At 36.9% G+C, this 15,358-nt stretch overlaps 2 protein-coding genes across 3 annotated transcripts; both read right to left on the bottom strand.

Moving 5' to 3' along the window:
• Positions 1–1,027: 1,027 nt before the first annotated feature.
• Positions 1,028–8,021, bottom strand: LOC307012045 (AN1-type zinc finger protein 5). The gene is made up of 6 exons (XM_079638262.1): positions 7,801–8,021; positions 6,002–6,203; positions 5,792–5,897; positions 5,492–5,616; positions 4,899–5,006; positions 1,028–3,851 (listed from the first exon to the last, which is right to left on the bottom strand). Exons 2-6 carry the CDS (start codon positions 6,159–6,161, stop codon positions 3,703–3,705), a joined length of 648 nt encoding a protein of 215 aa, XP_079494388.1. The 5' UTR covers positions 6,162–6,203; positions 7,801–8,021; the 3' UTR covers positions 1,028–3,702.
• A 940-nt stretch (positions 8,022–8,961) lies between these two features.
• Positions 8,962–14,478, bottom strand: plin3 (perilipin 3). Of its 2 annotated transcripts, none has more exons than XM_079638021.1 (8): positions 14,362–14,478; positions 13,099–13,162; positions 12,624–12,819; positions 11,598–11,680; positions 11,095–11,326; positions 9,942–10,300; positions 9,607–9,825; positions 8,962–9,473 (listed from the first exon to the last, which is right to left on the bottom strand). In XM_079638021.1, exons 2-8 carry the CDS (start codon positions 13,159–13,161, stop codon positions 9,369–9,371), a joined length of 1,257 nt encoding a protein of 418 aa, XP_079494147.1. In that variant the 5' UTR covers position 13,162; positions 14,362–14,478; the 3' UTR covers positions 8,962–9,368. The 2 variants fall into 2 exon arrangements, with proteins under 2 accessions (XP_079494147.1, XP_079494148.1); XM_079638022.1 differs by having other exon boundaries at positions 13,099–13,214; positions 14,362–14,448.
• Between the last annotated feature and the right edge of the window lie 880 nt (positions 14,479–15,358).

Raw genomic sequence — 15,358 nt, 5'->3', positions numbered from 1 at the left:
GTGATTCATATGCGGACACAGGACATCTTCACTGTTTACTCAATATCACAGCATGAAAGGACATTCTGCTTGAAGAAATGTTAGGAGGGCTAAGAGATGTTCAGCTAAAGTTGGGTGATCAGTAATTACCTACACCACTTCCTGGAGTCAATGTCATGTCCAAGTTTCCCATGAGTATGAATCATGTGGGCTGTTTGTGCAAAGGTACTACAGTAAGATTCACTTCAAGTATATTTTCAGCAAAACAGATGCACTACACTCTTGAAAATAAATGTTTCTTCTTGGCGTTGATAGTTCCATGAAGAACCTTTAACATCCATGACACATTTCCATTGCACAGAAGGTTCTTTATAGTGGGAAAAGGTTCTTCAAATTATTGAAACATTATTTTTCTCTCTCTCTCACACACACACACCTTTTAAGGCAGGCTCCCAAAGGGAACCTAAAATGGCTCTTCTCTAGACCTTATTTAGAGCAGCGCCATGACATGTATGAAAGCAAGGCTGTGAGGGATAGACTTATCGTGTTTTTTCAATGGCATCCACTGTAAAAAGCTGAATAAAGCTCCTAGATCACTTAGTTTTCCACCGCTCATTTTTTTTGTCACCTGAAATCTCTTGGAAATATATTTTTGCAGCGTTTCGTCAGCAGAACAATCCAAAAAAAAAAAAAAAACACATTAAATAACAGTACAACCCACTGAAGAGATGTACATCTATACCTCACAGCCTCACTTTCATTCTCATTAAAAACCAAGGATGGCACTGCTGTGAATAAGGTCTACTGTGTAGATCAGTGGTTATTAACCTTTTTTTACTTCAAGTCCCCCTTTATCCAAGACAACATTCCTATCTAAGTTGATATGTACCTCTAATACCTCTGTTTTGTACACAATTACTTAGTTAATAAAATACTTTTAATACTTATTGAGGACCTTTGGAAGTTTGCCGAGCCCCATCTGGTAAAGAAACGCTGCTTTAGATGTTCTGGAAAAGTATTTGCACAACAAAACACACCAAACACTGTGTAAATTTAAAATAAACTTTGTGATTTTATTGGTTTTATACTTACTCATACACATCATACAATCCTAAATTTCAAAAAGAAAACAAAGGTATCTGGTGGTGTCTCTGGGGGACTGGGCACGCTGCTAAATTAACCCATGAATGCTGGTTAATGTACTGCCGAACACGCCTGAGCTGAAACTCGCGTCACCCATCCGAATGTTCAGATGAACTACAGGGAGAAAATTAAATCTCAACACCTTCACCAAAATCAAGGCATTCTTCTTTAATTGCGTCACGTCACTATTTTGCTCAATAACATGCAATGAGGACAGATATTCATTGCTAGCATAGAAGGGATAATGCACTGGCATATAGTGCCAATGATCTGATAAGACACTGAAGGCAACATTAGAGGTGACCAACTGGCTTTCAACCCACTGGAGCTTCATAGTCAAGCGGTTGACTACATTCACAGTTTTGTGCCCACCACACACACTACAACAATCTCACTAGAAATTAGGAGTCCAGAATTTCCATCCACCGCCTTTCACCGGTCTGTATGCCTACACTTAAACCCTAGAACGGTAGGATTATCCTCAAGCAAATGGTGCAGACAGAAAGAGTGAGATCCCAACCCTCATTAAAAGGCTGTCAGGATGCCGGCTCAGCCAAGCATGGCGTGAATACTCTGAGCCACCGACACCTGCCTTGCACAAAAGCCCTCTTGAGCTGGCAGCCCCACTGAGGATAATGCTGCAAGCGCAGACGGTGCTAATTAAAGCTCAGGTTATTTCCTTAATAAAGCAGCAAGGTCATTACCAGGACTTCAAATCGGTTACATCCACCAAGTTGCTTTCAACAAGTCTTGAAATCAAGGGGTTGTAGATGAATCGTGGACAAATGTGCACATCCAAAGACAACACAGGGGAAGGTAGCTGGACAACATTAAGGATAAATACAAAATGGTTGTTTCAGCCCTTTTACAACAACAAAGTAGTAATTAAAAACACACAACCAGCACAAAGATACACGATTCACTCAAAGGATGACAGAGAACACTGCGTTGCACATTTCTCCTTACCTATGGATAGTTAATAAACACTACGTACACACAAAACGGACGTTTTTTTCCCTTCTGAACCTTCTTTCTAAAACCTTAAACATTCTATTTAGAATGGTAGCCATATATTATTTACATTAGATAATAGAAGAAACCCGTTGGTTCGGATAGCAGGCTCCATTCGCCCGTGCAACGGGACACTGTTTTGTTTTACATTCTTGTAGCAATGTAAAATGTGGCTTTAGCAAACACTGCATTTGGCCTAATATCTGTGTGAGCATGCAACGTTTATCTGTTAGGAGAGGTGTGTGCATTTTCCACTATGACATCATAAGCACAGCGGTATTAATTGTAAATACATGTCTTGGAACTGGAAAGGCGTCACCTAATAAACATATTACTAGCCGGTTCCATTAGCATCATTCAATGGTCTGCTGGTGGTTAACAAATACCTTGCTCTCAAAGCTCTGTGACTCTGAGGTAAAAGGTCATAATAGTTAATCGCTGGCGTGCATTAGCAACAACAGGCCTGCTAGGTTCCGTACAGCACCAAGGATCCTACACTTACTGCACTTTTTCTGTGTTTGTGCAAAGAAACTGAACGTTCTTGTGCTTTGATTCTGAAAAGCCCAATCTAGTGTGACTCTACCTCATCAGGACCTATAATTCTTGAAAATGCATATGTAAATGGAGCAAAATGTTTAAATATTGTTAAGGGTTTCATACAAATGGGTTTTTTTTTTTTGGACACATGCTTCCAATCCTCCAGTATCAACCAACCAAATGATAATACAAAATAAATAGAATGCAATCACACAATTCAAGCTACGTACAATATATTAATATAGATCTTCTGATGCCATACACTCATTAAAACAGAAAAGGAAAGAAAATAAAACTCAGTCACTCGCTTATGTCAAGGCTCTTTCTACACCCCACCCTCCCCCCTTCAAACCCCATCCAATAACTATTCATGCACCCAACATTAGCATGATAAGTCAATATATAAAAGAGAAATATTTTTTAAATGCACAGGCTGGGATTCGACATGTTGGGATAATTAACCAGAATAAAGAAAAAAAAAAAAAGAATAACACAGAAAAAGAATTTTACATGGGTAGATGTGGGAGTAGTCATTAAAATCTATATTCTTCTTCAGCAACGTTTTGCAATATCACAGAAATTCCCTCTCAATGACGCCCCCACCCACCTCTTCCAATGATTCCTGAACCCACGTCTCAGGGCTCCTATAAAAAAATAATGTTAATATCCTAACAAAAATCAATGCCAGGGTAAAAACTAAAGAGTCCACCCTCCCCCCAGTTCACAAGGATGCCCACCTGACAACCAATCCCTCTTCTCCCTGGCTCTCTAGAAAAGAAAATAATAAAAGAAACAAACACACGCACATATTTCTCAACATGTCACACATTCACACACACACCTCTACACCGTCCTTCCGGGAGAGACAGGGAGATGATAGTTTAGGGAGTGGCCAAGCAGGAGCTGTACCCTACAACCCCACCCACCTTATCCTACAATGAAGAAATGAACCCATTTTAGAATGGTGTTATTCAGCGCCATGGTTCCAAAACTTGCAGGTCAGACAATTTTTGCTCGTTTAGCCATCAGTCCTCATAATTTCTGAATCTTCTCAGCTACCACAATGGGGTTCTCCTTGCGGATGCGGGCGGCAGCGGCTCCTCGGTAGTCGTAGGGACAGTCATGTTTGTCAGAATAACGGTGGATAGCGCAAAACAGGTTACCGCAGCGACAGTCAAAGCCTATAGACAGACACAGAAGCGAGTGCATTCAGTCAGTAAAGTTTAGCAGTGATTTCTCTCAAGAAAGGGCAGGATACCAGCAGGACCATGTGAAATGCAGCACCAACCTGCAATATGCTGTCTGAATAGTGAATACAGATTCAAACTAGGACAAATTAACTCAAATTGATAGACATATATACCAGTAATATAAATGCAAGTCGATTTTGGGGGGGGGGAAATTATACACTACTGTTCAAAAGTTTGGGGATGTTTAGCTTTACGTTTTTGAATTAAGTATCTTATGCTTATTTAAAAAAAAAAAAAAAAAAAAAAAAAAAAATTATATATATATATATATATATATATATATATATATATATATATATATAGTGAAATAGTACAATTTAACTTATATTTTTATGTTTTTAAATGTAATTTACATATATCAGTGATGGCAAAGCTTAATTTTCCAATACTCCAGTCTTCAGTTTCACATGATCCTTCAGAAATCATTCAAATATGCTGATTTGGTGCTCAAGAAACATTTATTATTATTATCAGTGCTGAAAACAGTTGTGCTACATAACATTTTTGTGTAAACTAGGGATTTCAGGATTCATCAATAAATAGAAAGTTCAAAGGGCAGCATTTTATTTGAAATAGAAATCTTTAGTAAAAATTTAAAATCTTTACTGTCACTTTAATGCATACTTGCTGAATAAGAGTATTAATTTGTTAAAAAAAAATCTTACTGACCCCAAACTTATAACATTAGTGTATTAATATATTATAAATATACTATGAACCAAACCAGTATGTTGGATGCAAATGATTATATATATATGAACTTAGGTAATGGGAATAAGACTGTTAGAATAATAAAACTAGGAGACTATCTTATGATTCTTTCAACAAAAAAGGAAAATGAGCAGCTTTGCAGTAATCAACAACAACAAAAAATAACATCTTTGCATTAAAGTTATATTTTATCAAGTTTTGAAGTCTCAAAGATAAGCGCAGCCCAGCCCTCATTCAAGAACAAAAAGCGCTTCCCTTGGCTCTTACCCGTGAGGCCAACTTTTTTCCTACAAGTGAAGCATCGGTTCTTCTTTTTGTTCTTGTCAGGGGTCTGATCTCCATCTGATGAAGTCTGTGCAGCCTCCCCTACTGGCCCTGTTAAACACATGGCCAGCCTTTGATACACAGTAAACTTCCTGTCTTCTGAGGCTACATGATACTCAAATCAATGATTTAATGATTCATCAGTATTCATGTCTTCCATAAGGAGAATTAAAAGCAGGGGTTTAGTTTGGATATGGTTGTTCAAGTTTTTCAAGGTTTATTTCTTATTTCTAGATTACTCTGTACTTTCATAATTGACTAAATATGACCAAGATAAAATCTATCAGAATAAAAAATAAAAATAAAGTTTTTTGAAACAAAAACTATGTTAATGATCAAAATATATGTTGATTGTCTTTTTTAGGGACTAAAATTGTGTGCTTACAATATAACATTATTTTAAATAAATAATAATAATATGAAATCAAAAAATGCTTTCAGTGTAAGCAGCAGATCGGTTCAAATAACCAAAGAATATGCTTCTAAAATGAAAGTATATGTATTAAATTAAACACAGCCGTGAAAACACAGCAGACCTGTGCTTTTAGACGATCCCTCCTCCTCTTCCTCCTCCACTTCTGCTCTGTCTGAATCATTGGTTGCCGTGTCCTGGGAAATGCTCATAGCAGTCATCTGCTGGGTCACGGGGCTGGTCGAACTACTGCATAAACACAATCCAACCAAATACAGGAGTTATTTGTTATAATTCCTTCCAATACCATCATAAGCAGCTTGTGCTCATTAAGAGATTACCACTGAGCTACAGACCGTTTTTGCACTTGCAGTTTGTACCAATTCAAGCACTATCGGTCTCAGATTTATAAAGACCTTATTACCTAGACGTGCGTTCTTCAGGCGGGGTAACGGCTTCCGTAGGGGGTGCAGGGGTGGACTCCACTGTTACTGCAGACGTACCTGGGGAACCTACAGGAGATGTGGCCGCTGGAAGAGACAGACAAGGAGCTAACCTTCTTAACTTCAAAACTAAGTGAACAAATTAGGTTCTGAATGCAATAGGTGCATTTGACACTGAAAGACTGATTTACCTTTCTCACCTGGGGGACTATTTCGCCCCCCTCCTTGTTGTCTCTGCAGATGTTCCTTGTAGCAGACAGAACACATTCCATTGGTGCGAGGGTTACCATAGAAACCGCATCCCATAGTGCAAAGCATTGGCACCTGCGTCTGATTTGTCTCCTGAGCCATGCTGTTTGAGAAGGGGGGTGAGGGGGACGGGAGATGGCGATCCTAAAGATGGGGTTCAATAGTTAGTATTTCACCAGCATAATTTGGCATTAGTGGCTAAAATATCTTACAATAAAGGAAATCGTATCTAAAAATGAAAATTGTCCATATTTTACTCTCCATGGTTCAATTCCTGACATGTATGACATTTTTATGAAACACAAAAATAAACTTCACATAGATCCTTGTATACATTGGCTAACAAGTTCCAAAAAAGGCATATAAAAGCATCATAAAAATAATGTAACTAGAATGCTATTTTTCAAGCCAAATAACTTTGTATATAGCATATAGTATACCAGCCATATATTGGACTTTCATGGGACTTGACAGCATATGGTCATTATGAACTGTTCTTGTATGGCAAATATTCTTTAAAAACAATTTTTGCGTTCGATGTGGGGAAAAATGCCATATAGGTTTGTAATGACATGACATTATTGACATTACAAGTAAAAAATGACAACATTTTTATTTATTTTAATTGCTTACACTTATGAAAGTGTTCTGGTTACAGTGTAATTACACAAATACATACAGAGTATTAATTAACATGTAAGTGTTAGGTTTAGTTGCTTGTTTTATGCATAATGTACTCTCTTTTTTAGCAATATAGAGTAAATGTAAGGTATAACATGGACACTTTAAAATAAAGTGATAAAATACATTTAGAACTAAAAATGCATAACTGCTGTGCTATCACAACACATTAGACAAATAAACTAAATGCATCGAATTGGACATCCTTCGTGCTCTACCCTTGACTTTGCTGAAAGGTTTTGAAGAAAACATATCTATTTTGTTAATTTACTCTTGACATGGCTGATTTGTACAATGCCACCATATATTAAACAAACGATGTATATAAAATAGATAAGAAGATAAAATTAGGAGATAAAGTTTATAAATTAAAACTGATCAATGTTGCTGGACTCCCAATAGAGTGAAAACCCAAATTAAACCCCTTTGATTTATTTGTTTGTGACCCTGCTAGATGCTGACAATATGCTGCATGAAAACAATAGTTTCTTTGTTCGCTTTTTGTTTCTCAAACAAGCAAACGAATGATCCAGGTTACAGAAACCTTAACAGCCTGCTGATCAAAAGACGATTAACAATCTGGCAACAGTTGTGTTTCAATACATAAAATACAGCAGTAAGTGTTTAATATGTAAATATAGAAGTTTACTGTAACATTCTGGATGACAGATTACCAAATAAACGGGAATAAATTAGATTACTTTGGAGCACGTCCAGTAAAAATCAGCTGAGAGAGCGTCTCCGCAATTAGAAAAACATTTTGTCTTTGACCCTAGCATGGCGACAAACAACAAACCGAGGTTTTGTGAACGTAAAAGTGACATCGAAAGCAAATACAATCCTTCACAATATTTAACATTACGTACAGATGGCCGTGTTGAAATTGCTGAATGGATGAAAGTAGATTTGTTTGTGATATTCAACTAGCCAGGCTAACGCGCTAGCTCTGCTAATGGCTAGCCGACGTGATGGCACGCACACAAATCGGACAGCTGGGACCTCGAGACCGTCCCACGAACACTTGCGGTGGCTTAAAACCTCCGGTAGCTCGAATATTTACCCGTATTTCCGTGCGACTGAGGAGAAATCGACGACCTTGATCCCCAGAAATCTGACAGAGTAGGTTCCTGCTATGCGCGTGCGGCCTGCTTCTCTCAACGTCATCTGAAACAACGGGCGTGACGTCACCCGAAGCGCAACAATTTGGCCATCATCGAAACCTCATCATCACACTTCCCCCTTGTCCACCACACACCTATGGTCCACACACCAACAAATGCTGAAGTATTCCTATACCTTGCTGTGTATTTATGTATTTAAATGCTTGTTTTGAGACAACGTTGGTTAATTGTTTTGGATGAAAAAGTTACAGATAGGCTATCTTAGGGAGGGCAAAATGGTCATGTGCAATTTACACGTGAATGCTTTCATTTTCAATTTCGGTGTCAAAGTTTCCTACTTCAGCTTCTTTCGTTTATTGCAACCACATGTTAATGCAATATACAGTATATTATATTAAAATTATGCATTATTCTATTTTTGCTGGTTCCAGTTTAAGCCAAGACCCACAGGTGAATAAAAAAATGTAACTTATATCTCCATACTTCCCCTGTTGATTAATCGCAGTAGCCTACAACGAGACATGTTTTCTAGATTGTTATTTTTAAATATTAAAATGAGTCATTATCTAATTAAGGCAACTCACTGATTTGCATACATTTTTAGAACAGAAATCATAACATGAATCATTTAGCAGACGCTTTTCTCCAAAGTGACTTACAAATGAGGAGAGCAATAGAATCAATTAAACTAACAATAGGACAACAATATGCAAGTGCTGTGTGACCCTTCCCAGTTTAGTCTAACGCAGTATTCATACTTGTTTTATTGACATAGAAGAGAAGAGAAAAGCAAAGAAAGTGTTAGTATTAATGGATCAAATGTTGCCGAAAAAGATGCATCTTCAGCCGTTTCTTGAAAATGGCTACGGACTCAGCAACTCGGTTTGAGTTAGGGAGGTCATTCCACCAGCAGGGAACAGTCCAGGTGAAGGTCCGTGAAAGTGATTTTGTGCCACAAGGCAAGTAATAGCACACTTGCATCTGTGATATTGCATAAACATGACCCTAAATATGCTGAAATGCTTAAATATGATATATTACCTCTCCATAGAATCCTTCATTTGTGCTCAGAAAGCAAAAACAAATGGAAGAAATAGAAATAATTTATTTCACAAAAGTTTTTATTTAATTGATCGATTGATTTTGCATTTTAAACAATAAACAGATCTCTTTTGCAGGAGTTATGACATAAACATCATGAATTACAAAACCAGGGACTATATGGCTTGCTCTTATTTAGAAAGTGTGATGTATTCAGTATTTGATAAGTACGACAAAGGTTTGAATGCTATATACGGCAGTGTACCACCTGCATTAGCTTCCATACGGCATGGTTTCAATACTTGGTTTAAAATACTGACATTGCTAAAATTATCATTTGCAATTTTATGTTCATTTAAAAGAAATGTAGTATGAGTCTAATAACTCTAACACTAGTTCAAATTCTGAAATGGAAATGGTTACAACATTCAACAATTTGCAGCATTTATTAACCTATTTCATCCGATTATTCGCCTTTCTCTGTTATCTGAGGTGCAAAAGGCCCAACCAGCCAATTGAGAGGAGTGTTATTGAGAAGGTACTCCACGACTCCATCCAAAGATTGTCGTACCTGTTAAAAGATAAAGATCGATGAACACTGTCTAAATCTACGTACATTTTATAATCGATTAATACAGAATAGAGCACGTCAGCACGACAATTGATGTAGAAAACTGCATACACTCGACTCAAACTGACTGTACCTGGCTTATCTGCTGACGCGTCTGCTGTAAGAGAATGGGTGTGAGCGTCCTGGTGCTGCTCAGAGATGCCTGGAGTTCTTCAGCTGTATGTCGAGCATTCAGAAGCTGTTCCTGCACAGTGCCTGGGAGACCCTGTACGCTGGACACAACACCTGAACATGATACCTTTAGCTGATCACTCAAACCCCGTACCATGGACAGGGCTCTCCACTCCAGCTCCTATGGGGAGATATCCACATATACACACTGAGCAAGATATATAGATATTCATATTTTGTATTGTATTTTCGAAGTGAAATACATCCATAAACAGCAAATACAAAGTGCATCTGTACCTCTCCCTTGCCTTTTGCTGCAACCACCTCAGTCTCTTCTGTTACTTTTTCCTGCAGTTCTTTGGGCTGCCCTTCCTTCCATTCTTTCCATCTCTGAAGTAACTGCTCCGGAGCGCCCCCTAGCTGCTGGCTGGCACTGGCCAAAGTAGCCCGGGTACTTTCCAGCAGGTCCAAAGTGCTGGTCATTTGAGTCACAGTGGCATGGGTAGTGTCTCTGGCCTTGCGGGCCCTAAGCAGGGACTGCTCAAGAGCCCTCTCCCGAACTTTGGCAGACAGCTTACCCAGGCGGACGAAGTAGCTGGGGCTAGTAGTTACCATTAATCCTTCCTCCTCACCTGGCCTTGGTTCAGCCAGTGCAGCTGGAGGCAGAACACACAACACTGATGTCAACACCTTCAATTCATACATATATAGTCAAAGTTTGGGGCCAGTAACATTTGTTTATGGGTTTCAAAGGCTCATAGGCTCACCAAGGCTGCATTTATTTGATCAAACACATGGGCAAAAAGAGTAATGCTGTGAAATATGAATAAAATAACAAAATTTTATTTTAATGTATTTAAATGTAATGTATTTCTTTTTTATGTCATTTATTGCTGAGATGGCAAAGCTGAATTTTCAGCAGCCAGTCTTTAGTGTCACAACATCCTTCAAATCATTGAAGCAAAAACAATGAATTGAAGGTGCAAAATAATTTTTTGATAAATTGGAATTTTTTTTCAATGTAAAAGTCTTTACTGTCACATTTTTATCAATTTAATGCATGCTTGCTGAACAAATGCATTCATTTTCTTCAGAAAATCTTTCTGACTTACAGTAGTATACACTGTATATACTATAGTAAATATAAAAATAAATATACAGTATATGAAAGTATTAAAATTGTATATTATTGTATTAAAAAGTTTAATTTCTAGGTAATAATGCAATAGGAGGACTTGAAAGTGAAATGTTATCTTAAAGCTGCATTTATTTTGCTCATTGTGATAATGTATATCCAAACAAGAGGCTAACTGAGAAGAGAACATTTTTAGATTACTTTTGCTTATGTTACCTTTAACTTTAATACTTTTTGTCTTTTTCAAAGTAATTTCTTGACAATAATTAATTACTATATATATAATTACTGGGTCTGAAGTGCAACTCCACTTACCAAGCTCCTTTTCACTCAGTGGAAGGTTCTGATCCACCCAGTCTTCAGAGTGAGTAAGGGCCTTATCTACACCATTACTGACCATCTGGCCCACACGGCTCCCCATGACAGTGTTTATCCCTCCGGTCACAGCCATACGTGTCTTTTCCACACCTCCCAGCACGGCCCCCACCACAGCATCCTTTGCTCCTGTTACTGACTGGTACATCATGCCCACTGTGTCGGAGACCAGCTGCAAGTCAAGTCACCTTTATTTGTATATACCGCTTTATACAATAAAAATAAATTATGTACTTCGGCTGTTGTTCAGCTCAGTGTTGAGTCATATCCATTGTAAAGATCATCAATTATTAATTGTCTTCGTCCAGCTCAGTTCAGTTTTCATACAACAGCGTCAGTACATTCAAATCAATAATATTGTTGAATATTAAGTGCAATGGAGATATTTACAATGTTGATTCATATAGCGATTCAAATGTAGAGTAAGTCAGTTTAGGCTTTACCTTGTTTGCTGGTTGTTGTAAAATTGGAAGGTTTTCTTCTACCTTGTCCAGACCTTTCATGGCATATTCATTTACCACTGCAACTGCAAAAGAGAAAGAACACAAAAAAACAACTGCTGTTATTTAACAACCAGCAGGGGGGGAAAAGTTATACATTGGCACACAGAAGTTTGCAATAATTGAGATATAACCTTTTTTTAAAAAAGGAAGTCTCTTCTGCTCTCTAAAGACTGAATTTATGTGATTAAAAATACAGTACAAACAGTAATATTGTGAAATAAAATAATATTACATTTTAATATAACTGTTTTCTATTTATTGTAAAATATAATTTATGAAAAAAGCTGAATTTTTATGCAGTGTCACATGACCTTAGAAATCATTCTAATATTCTGATTTAATGCTTTATTATTATTGGTGCTCAATTATTAATAATGGTTCTTTTTATTATCAGTGTTAAAAACTTAACTGCTTAATATTCTTGTGGAAACTGATAATTTTTTTCTGGATTCTTTGATGAATAGAAAGTTCAAAAGAACAGAATTAATTTGAAACTGAAAACTTTTACAACATTATGAACGTCTTTACTGTTATTTGAATAAATTGAATGCATCCTTGTTGAATAAAAGTAATTGAATTTTTTTATAGAAAAGATTGTAACAAAATATTAAGTAGCAGCAACGTTTTCAACACTGAAATGGGTATTGAGCAGCAAATTAGCATATTAGAATGATTTTTGAGGATCATCTGACACTGAAGACTGGAGTAATAATCCTGAAAATCAGCTTTGCATCACAGGAATAAATTACATTTTAAAATATATTCAAATTGAAAACAGATATTTTAAATTGTAATAAAATTTCACAATATTACAGTACTGTATTTTTCATCAAATAAATGCAGCATTGATGAACATAAGAGACTTCTTTCAAAAATATATTTTTAAAAAAATTATTCCAAACTTTTGACCGTCAGTGTACAAACTACCGTAACTTTACTAAGTGACACTTCACTTAAGAAACTCACTCTGAGGTTCCAGCCGGTCTAGTATGGGTTTGGAACCCGTTGAAGCAGCGGCACCTAGTGTTCGCACCCCGCTCTCTGCCACCTCCATTACTCCTTTCAGGAGTGGCACGCTGTCTTTAGTAGAGCTGTAAGCATTATACACCGCACCACATGCTGAACTCACCAGCGGCAGGTTGCTCATTCGGGAAACCACACTCTGAAACACAAATGAGTTGCTATTTACTCTACTTTTGATGCACAATGGGGCTCATTCATGAAACACAACAGAACAAACTGTTCATAAAAACATTTGAATGTAAACTGATGCATTGAATAACATTTCTATAAGAATGTCTTCATTAATTACTTTTATGAGGTTTTATGAATGAATTTGGTTTATATGAATGAACGTGTATTTCACATAAAAAGTTGTGATTGGAAATGAACTGAACTTCTGTTGTGTAACTATGTGAGGGTCATGAAACGCGTGACTCACTTGTTCCTGAGTAGCCTGTGATGCCTCTGTGTCCTTCTCTGCTGACTTCCCATTATCTGCCATTCTGTGGGGAAAAAAAGTTTTCACTGATAATCATGGATAGTCGAGATCCATCTCTGAAACACAAAGGCACTGGCACCAATTAAACTCACAGCTTAGTCAGAAAAAAATCAGAATTATAAACTATATCAAAATTATAACTCTAATCCTAACACTACAATTTGATTGGTTGGTTCTAATGTTGTTCCAGGACCAAGACTGATCATGTCCTACTTGGGCGAGTCACATTAAATGAACAAATTATATATAGCCTAGTGAAAATATAGTGAACAAATTATACTTCTGTGCAAATTACATGAACCATTATAGATTAACTTGGTTTATGATATCAGATAAGAGACCAAAAAGAAGATAAAAAACTATTTATAATGTAGAATAATATCATATAAATAAAATACTATTTGTATAATCGCTACATTTATTATATCATAATATGTGTAAGCTTAAGCTATATATTTGATTTACAATACAACAATTTATATTTATTTAAAGTCTTTCTTTAAACCTAAGAAGAGAACTTTCCCATATTATCTTTTGTACGTTATTGTAATTGTAAAATGAAGAAACGTCCTCTCAACCTCCCTATATGGTGGTCGAAAACGAATAATAGGATATACAAATCTATTTAGTGACACTTATAAAGCTCAGATAACAGGGAAAAATCATTCTCCACTGGCAAGTAAACATATCTTTGCTACATTTTAAAGAAGTGGGCGTTAAGATCCCGTCATCGTAATGATGACCTTCGTAATGACAAATCAAGAGCGTAGAATAGAGGGAAAGGCGTAAACTTTCACCCACTTCCTGAGAAATTTTATTGTTGCGCCATTGATTCCGTGTGGATTGGAATCTAAAAACTAGATGAGACTGAAACGAAAGACTTGACAAACCGTCTTAACAACATTTTAATCTTACAGTAGACGTATTTTCGTAGCCTACTGTAGTCATTCATTTATTTATTTTTCTGAGTGAGGCGCGGCTTGTTTAAGTGCGCGTGAAGAAACTTTTAGCCAACTGGAGACAAAACGTAAGCGAAGGCGAGCAAGCGCTCGCTCCTTGATAGATCTACTGACATAACATTAACAACAATGAAACGATTGTTTTTCACAACGATGAAAAAACAACAACTGTTATTTGCCATCCCACAAAACTCTTGTCAGACTCATATTCCTATTGTCTTAGACAGCTGTCATAGAAGCTGACCTGTTATTGATCTCTGCTGTCCCTCGCTGACCCGCGTGCAGTAGCCAAGCCTATGTGGGAGTCTCAGTCTAATCGCTGTCAGAGACTGAGTCAACTTGACGCAATAAAAGTGCAAAGTTAGGCGGAGTTCTTTGTAACAAACCAATCAGCCTCTATGACACCTCTTATTATGAAACTACCCTCAATTATTGATTCCTTCTTTTTAAATTTTGCCTTTTTAGCAGATTTTATATGATGATTATTATTTCCTCGCTCTCTAACCCTAAATGTTCCTCAGATTAATTATTGTTTGGCCAGACTCCCCAAATTGTGCCACCCAAGAAAAATCTGTTTAAACAAAGCATAAATATATATATATAATTATTATTACTGTAAAATGTCTCCAGATTCTTGGTAGTCCATCGATGTGGATGATGATGAAAACATAATAATCTATTATAACATTTTATGTATCCTGTTAATGAGCTACTTACTCTCATAGTATTTTGGACCTTAATATACCAGATTTATCAGGGTGTGCTGATAAAGATACTGGCAGATTACCAGTTATCATTATCATTGACCGTTTGAGTTCATCTGAGGTGAAAGAAGCAATATGATATACCCAAGTATGTAACTAAACATCTTTGTAAGTCTCGAGCTGCACGGCACGAGTTTTTGAGGCCCAGACAGGCATCTGAGGTTCAGGTTTGGTCCATAATCCATCCCTATGCCTCCATGTCTATGGCGGTCTGACAACCACACAAGATAAGATATGGAATATGACGACATGAAATCAGTGATAAAAAAAACGCCTCTACACTAATGCTAATCATTTGAGATAATGGTGATGTGTAAGTTGTTGACGTGTACACTTTAACTGATACTGCACTATAGTGAAAGAATACCTATTTTGTTTTCAAACATTTGACTGCAGCGGCTGCGAGGTTAAGTACGATCAACTTAGATGTTTAAGTTATTTGTACTTAAATTGCATTAAACGGACCTAAAATAAGTT

This window comes from Phoxinus phoxinus (assembly GCF_949152265.1).
Source record: "Phoxinus phoxinus genome assembly, chromosome: 15".
NCBI classification, from domain to species: Eukaryota; Metazoa; Chordata; class Actinopteri; order Cypriniformes; family Leuciscidae; genus Phoxinus; species Phoxinus phoxinus.
The sequence above is the reverse complement of the archived record's forward strand: the minus strand, read 5'-3'. Positions and strand labels throughout refer to the sequence as shown.

Bases quoted from the DNA above. Each gene is read 5' to 3' on its own strand.
- LOC307012045 (XM_079638262.1), bottom strand. From the start codon at position 6,161: ATGGCTCAGGAGACAAATCAGACGCAGGTGCCAATGCTTTGCACTATG. The intron at 5,617-5,791 runs GTAATAAGGTCT...GTGTTTATGCAG, and splicing joins CCTGAAGAACGCACGTCTAG to TAGTTCGACCAGCCCCGTGA. The intron at 3,852-4,898 runs GTAAGAGCCAAG...GTCTGTCTATAG, and splicing joins GAAAAAAGTTGGCCTCACGG to GCTTTGACTGTCGCTGCGGT.
- plin3 (XM_079638021.1), bottom strand. From the start codon at position 13,161: ATGGCAGATAATGGGAAGTCAGCAGAGAAGGACACAGAGGCATCACAG. The intron at 11,681-12,623 runs GTGAGTTTCTTA...TCTCTTTTGCAG, and splicing joins AGACCGGCTGGAACCTCAGA to TTGCAGTGGTAAATGAATAT. The intron at 11,327-11,597 runs GTAAAGCCTAAA...CTTGACTTGCAG, and splicing joins TACAACAACCAGCAAACAAG to CTGGTCTCCGACACAGTGGG.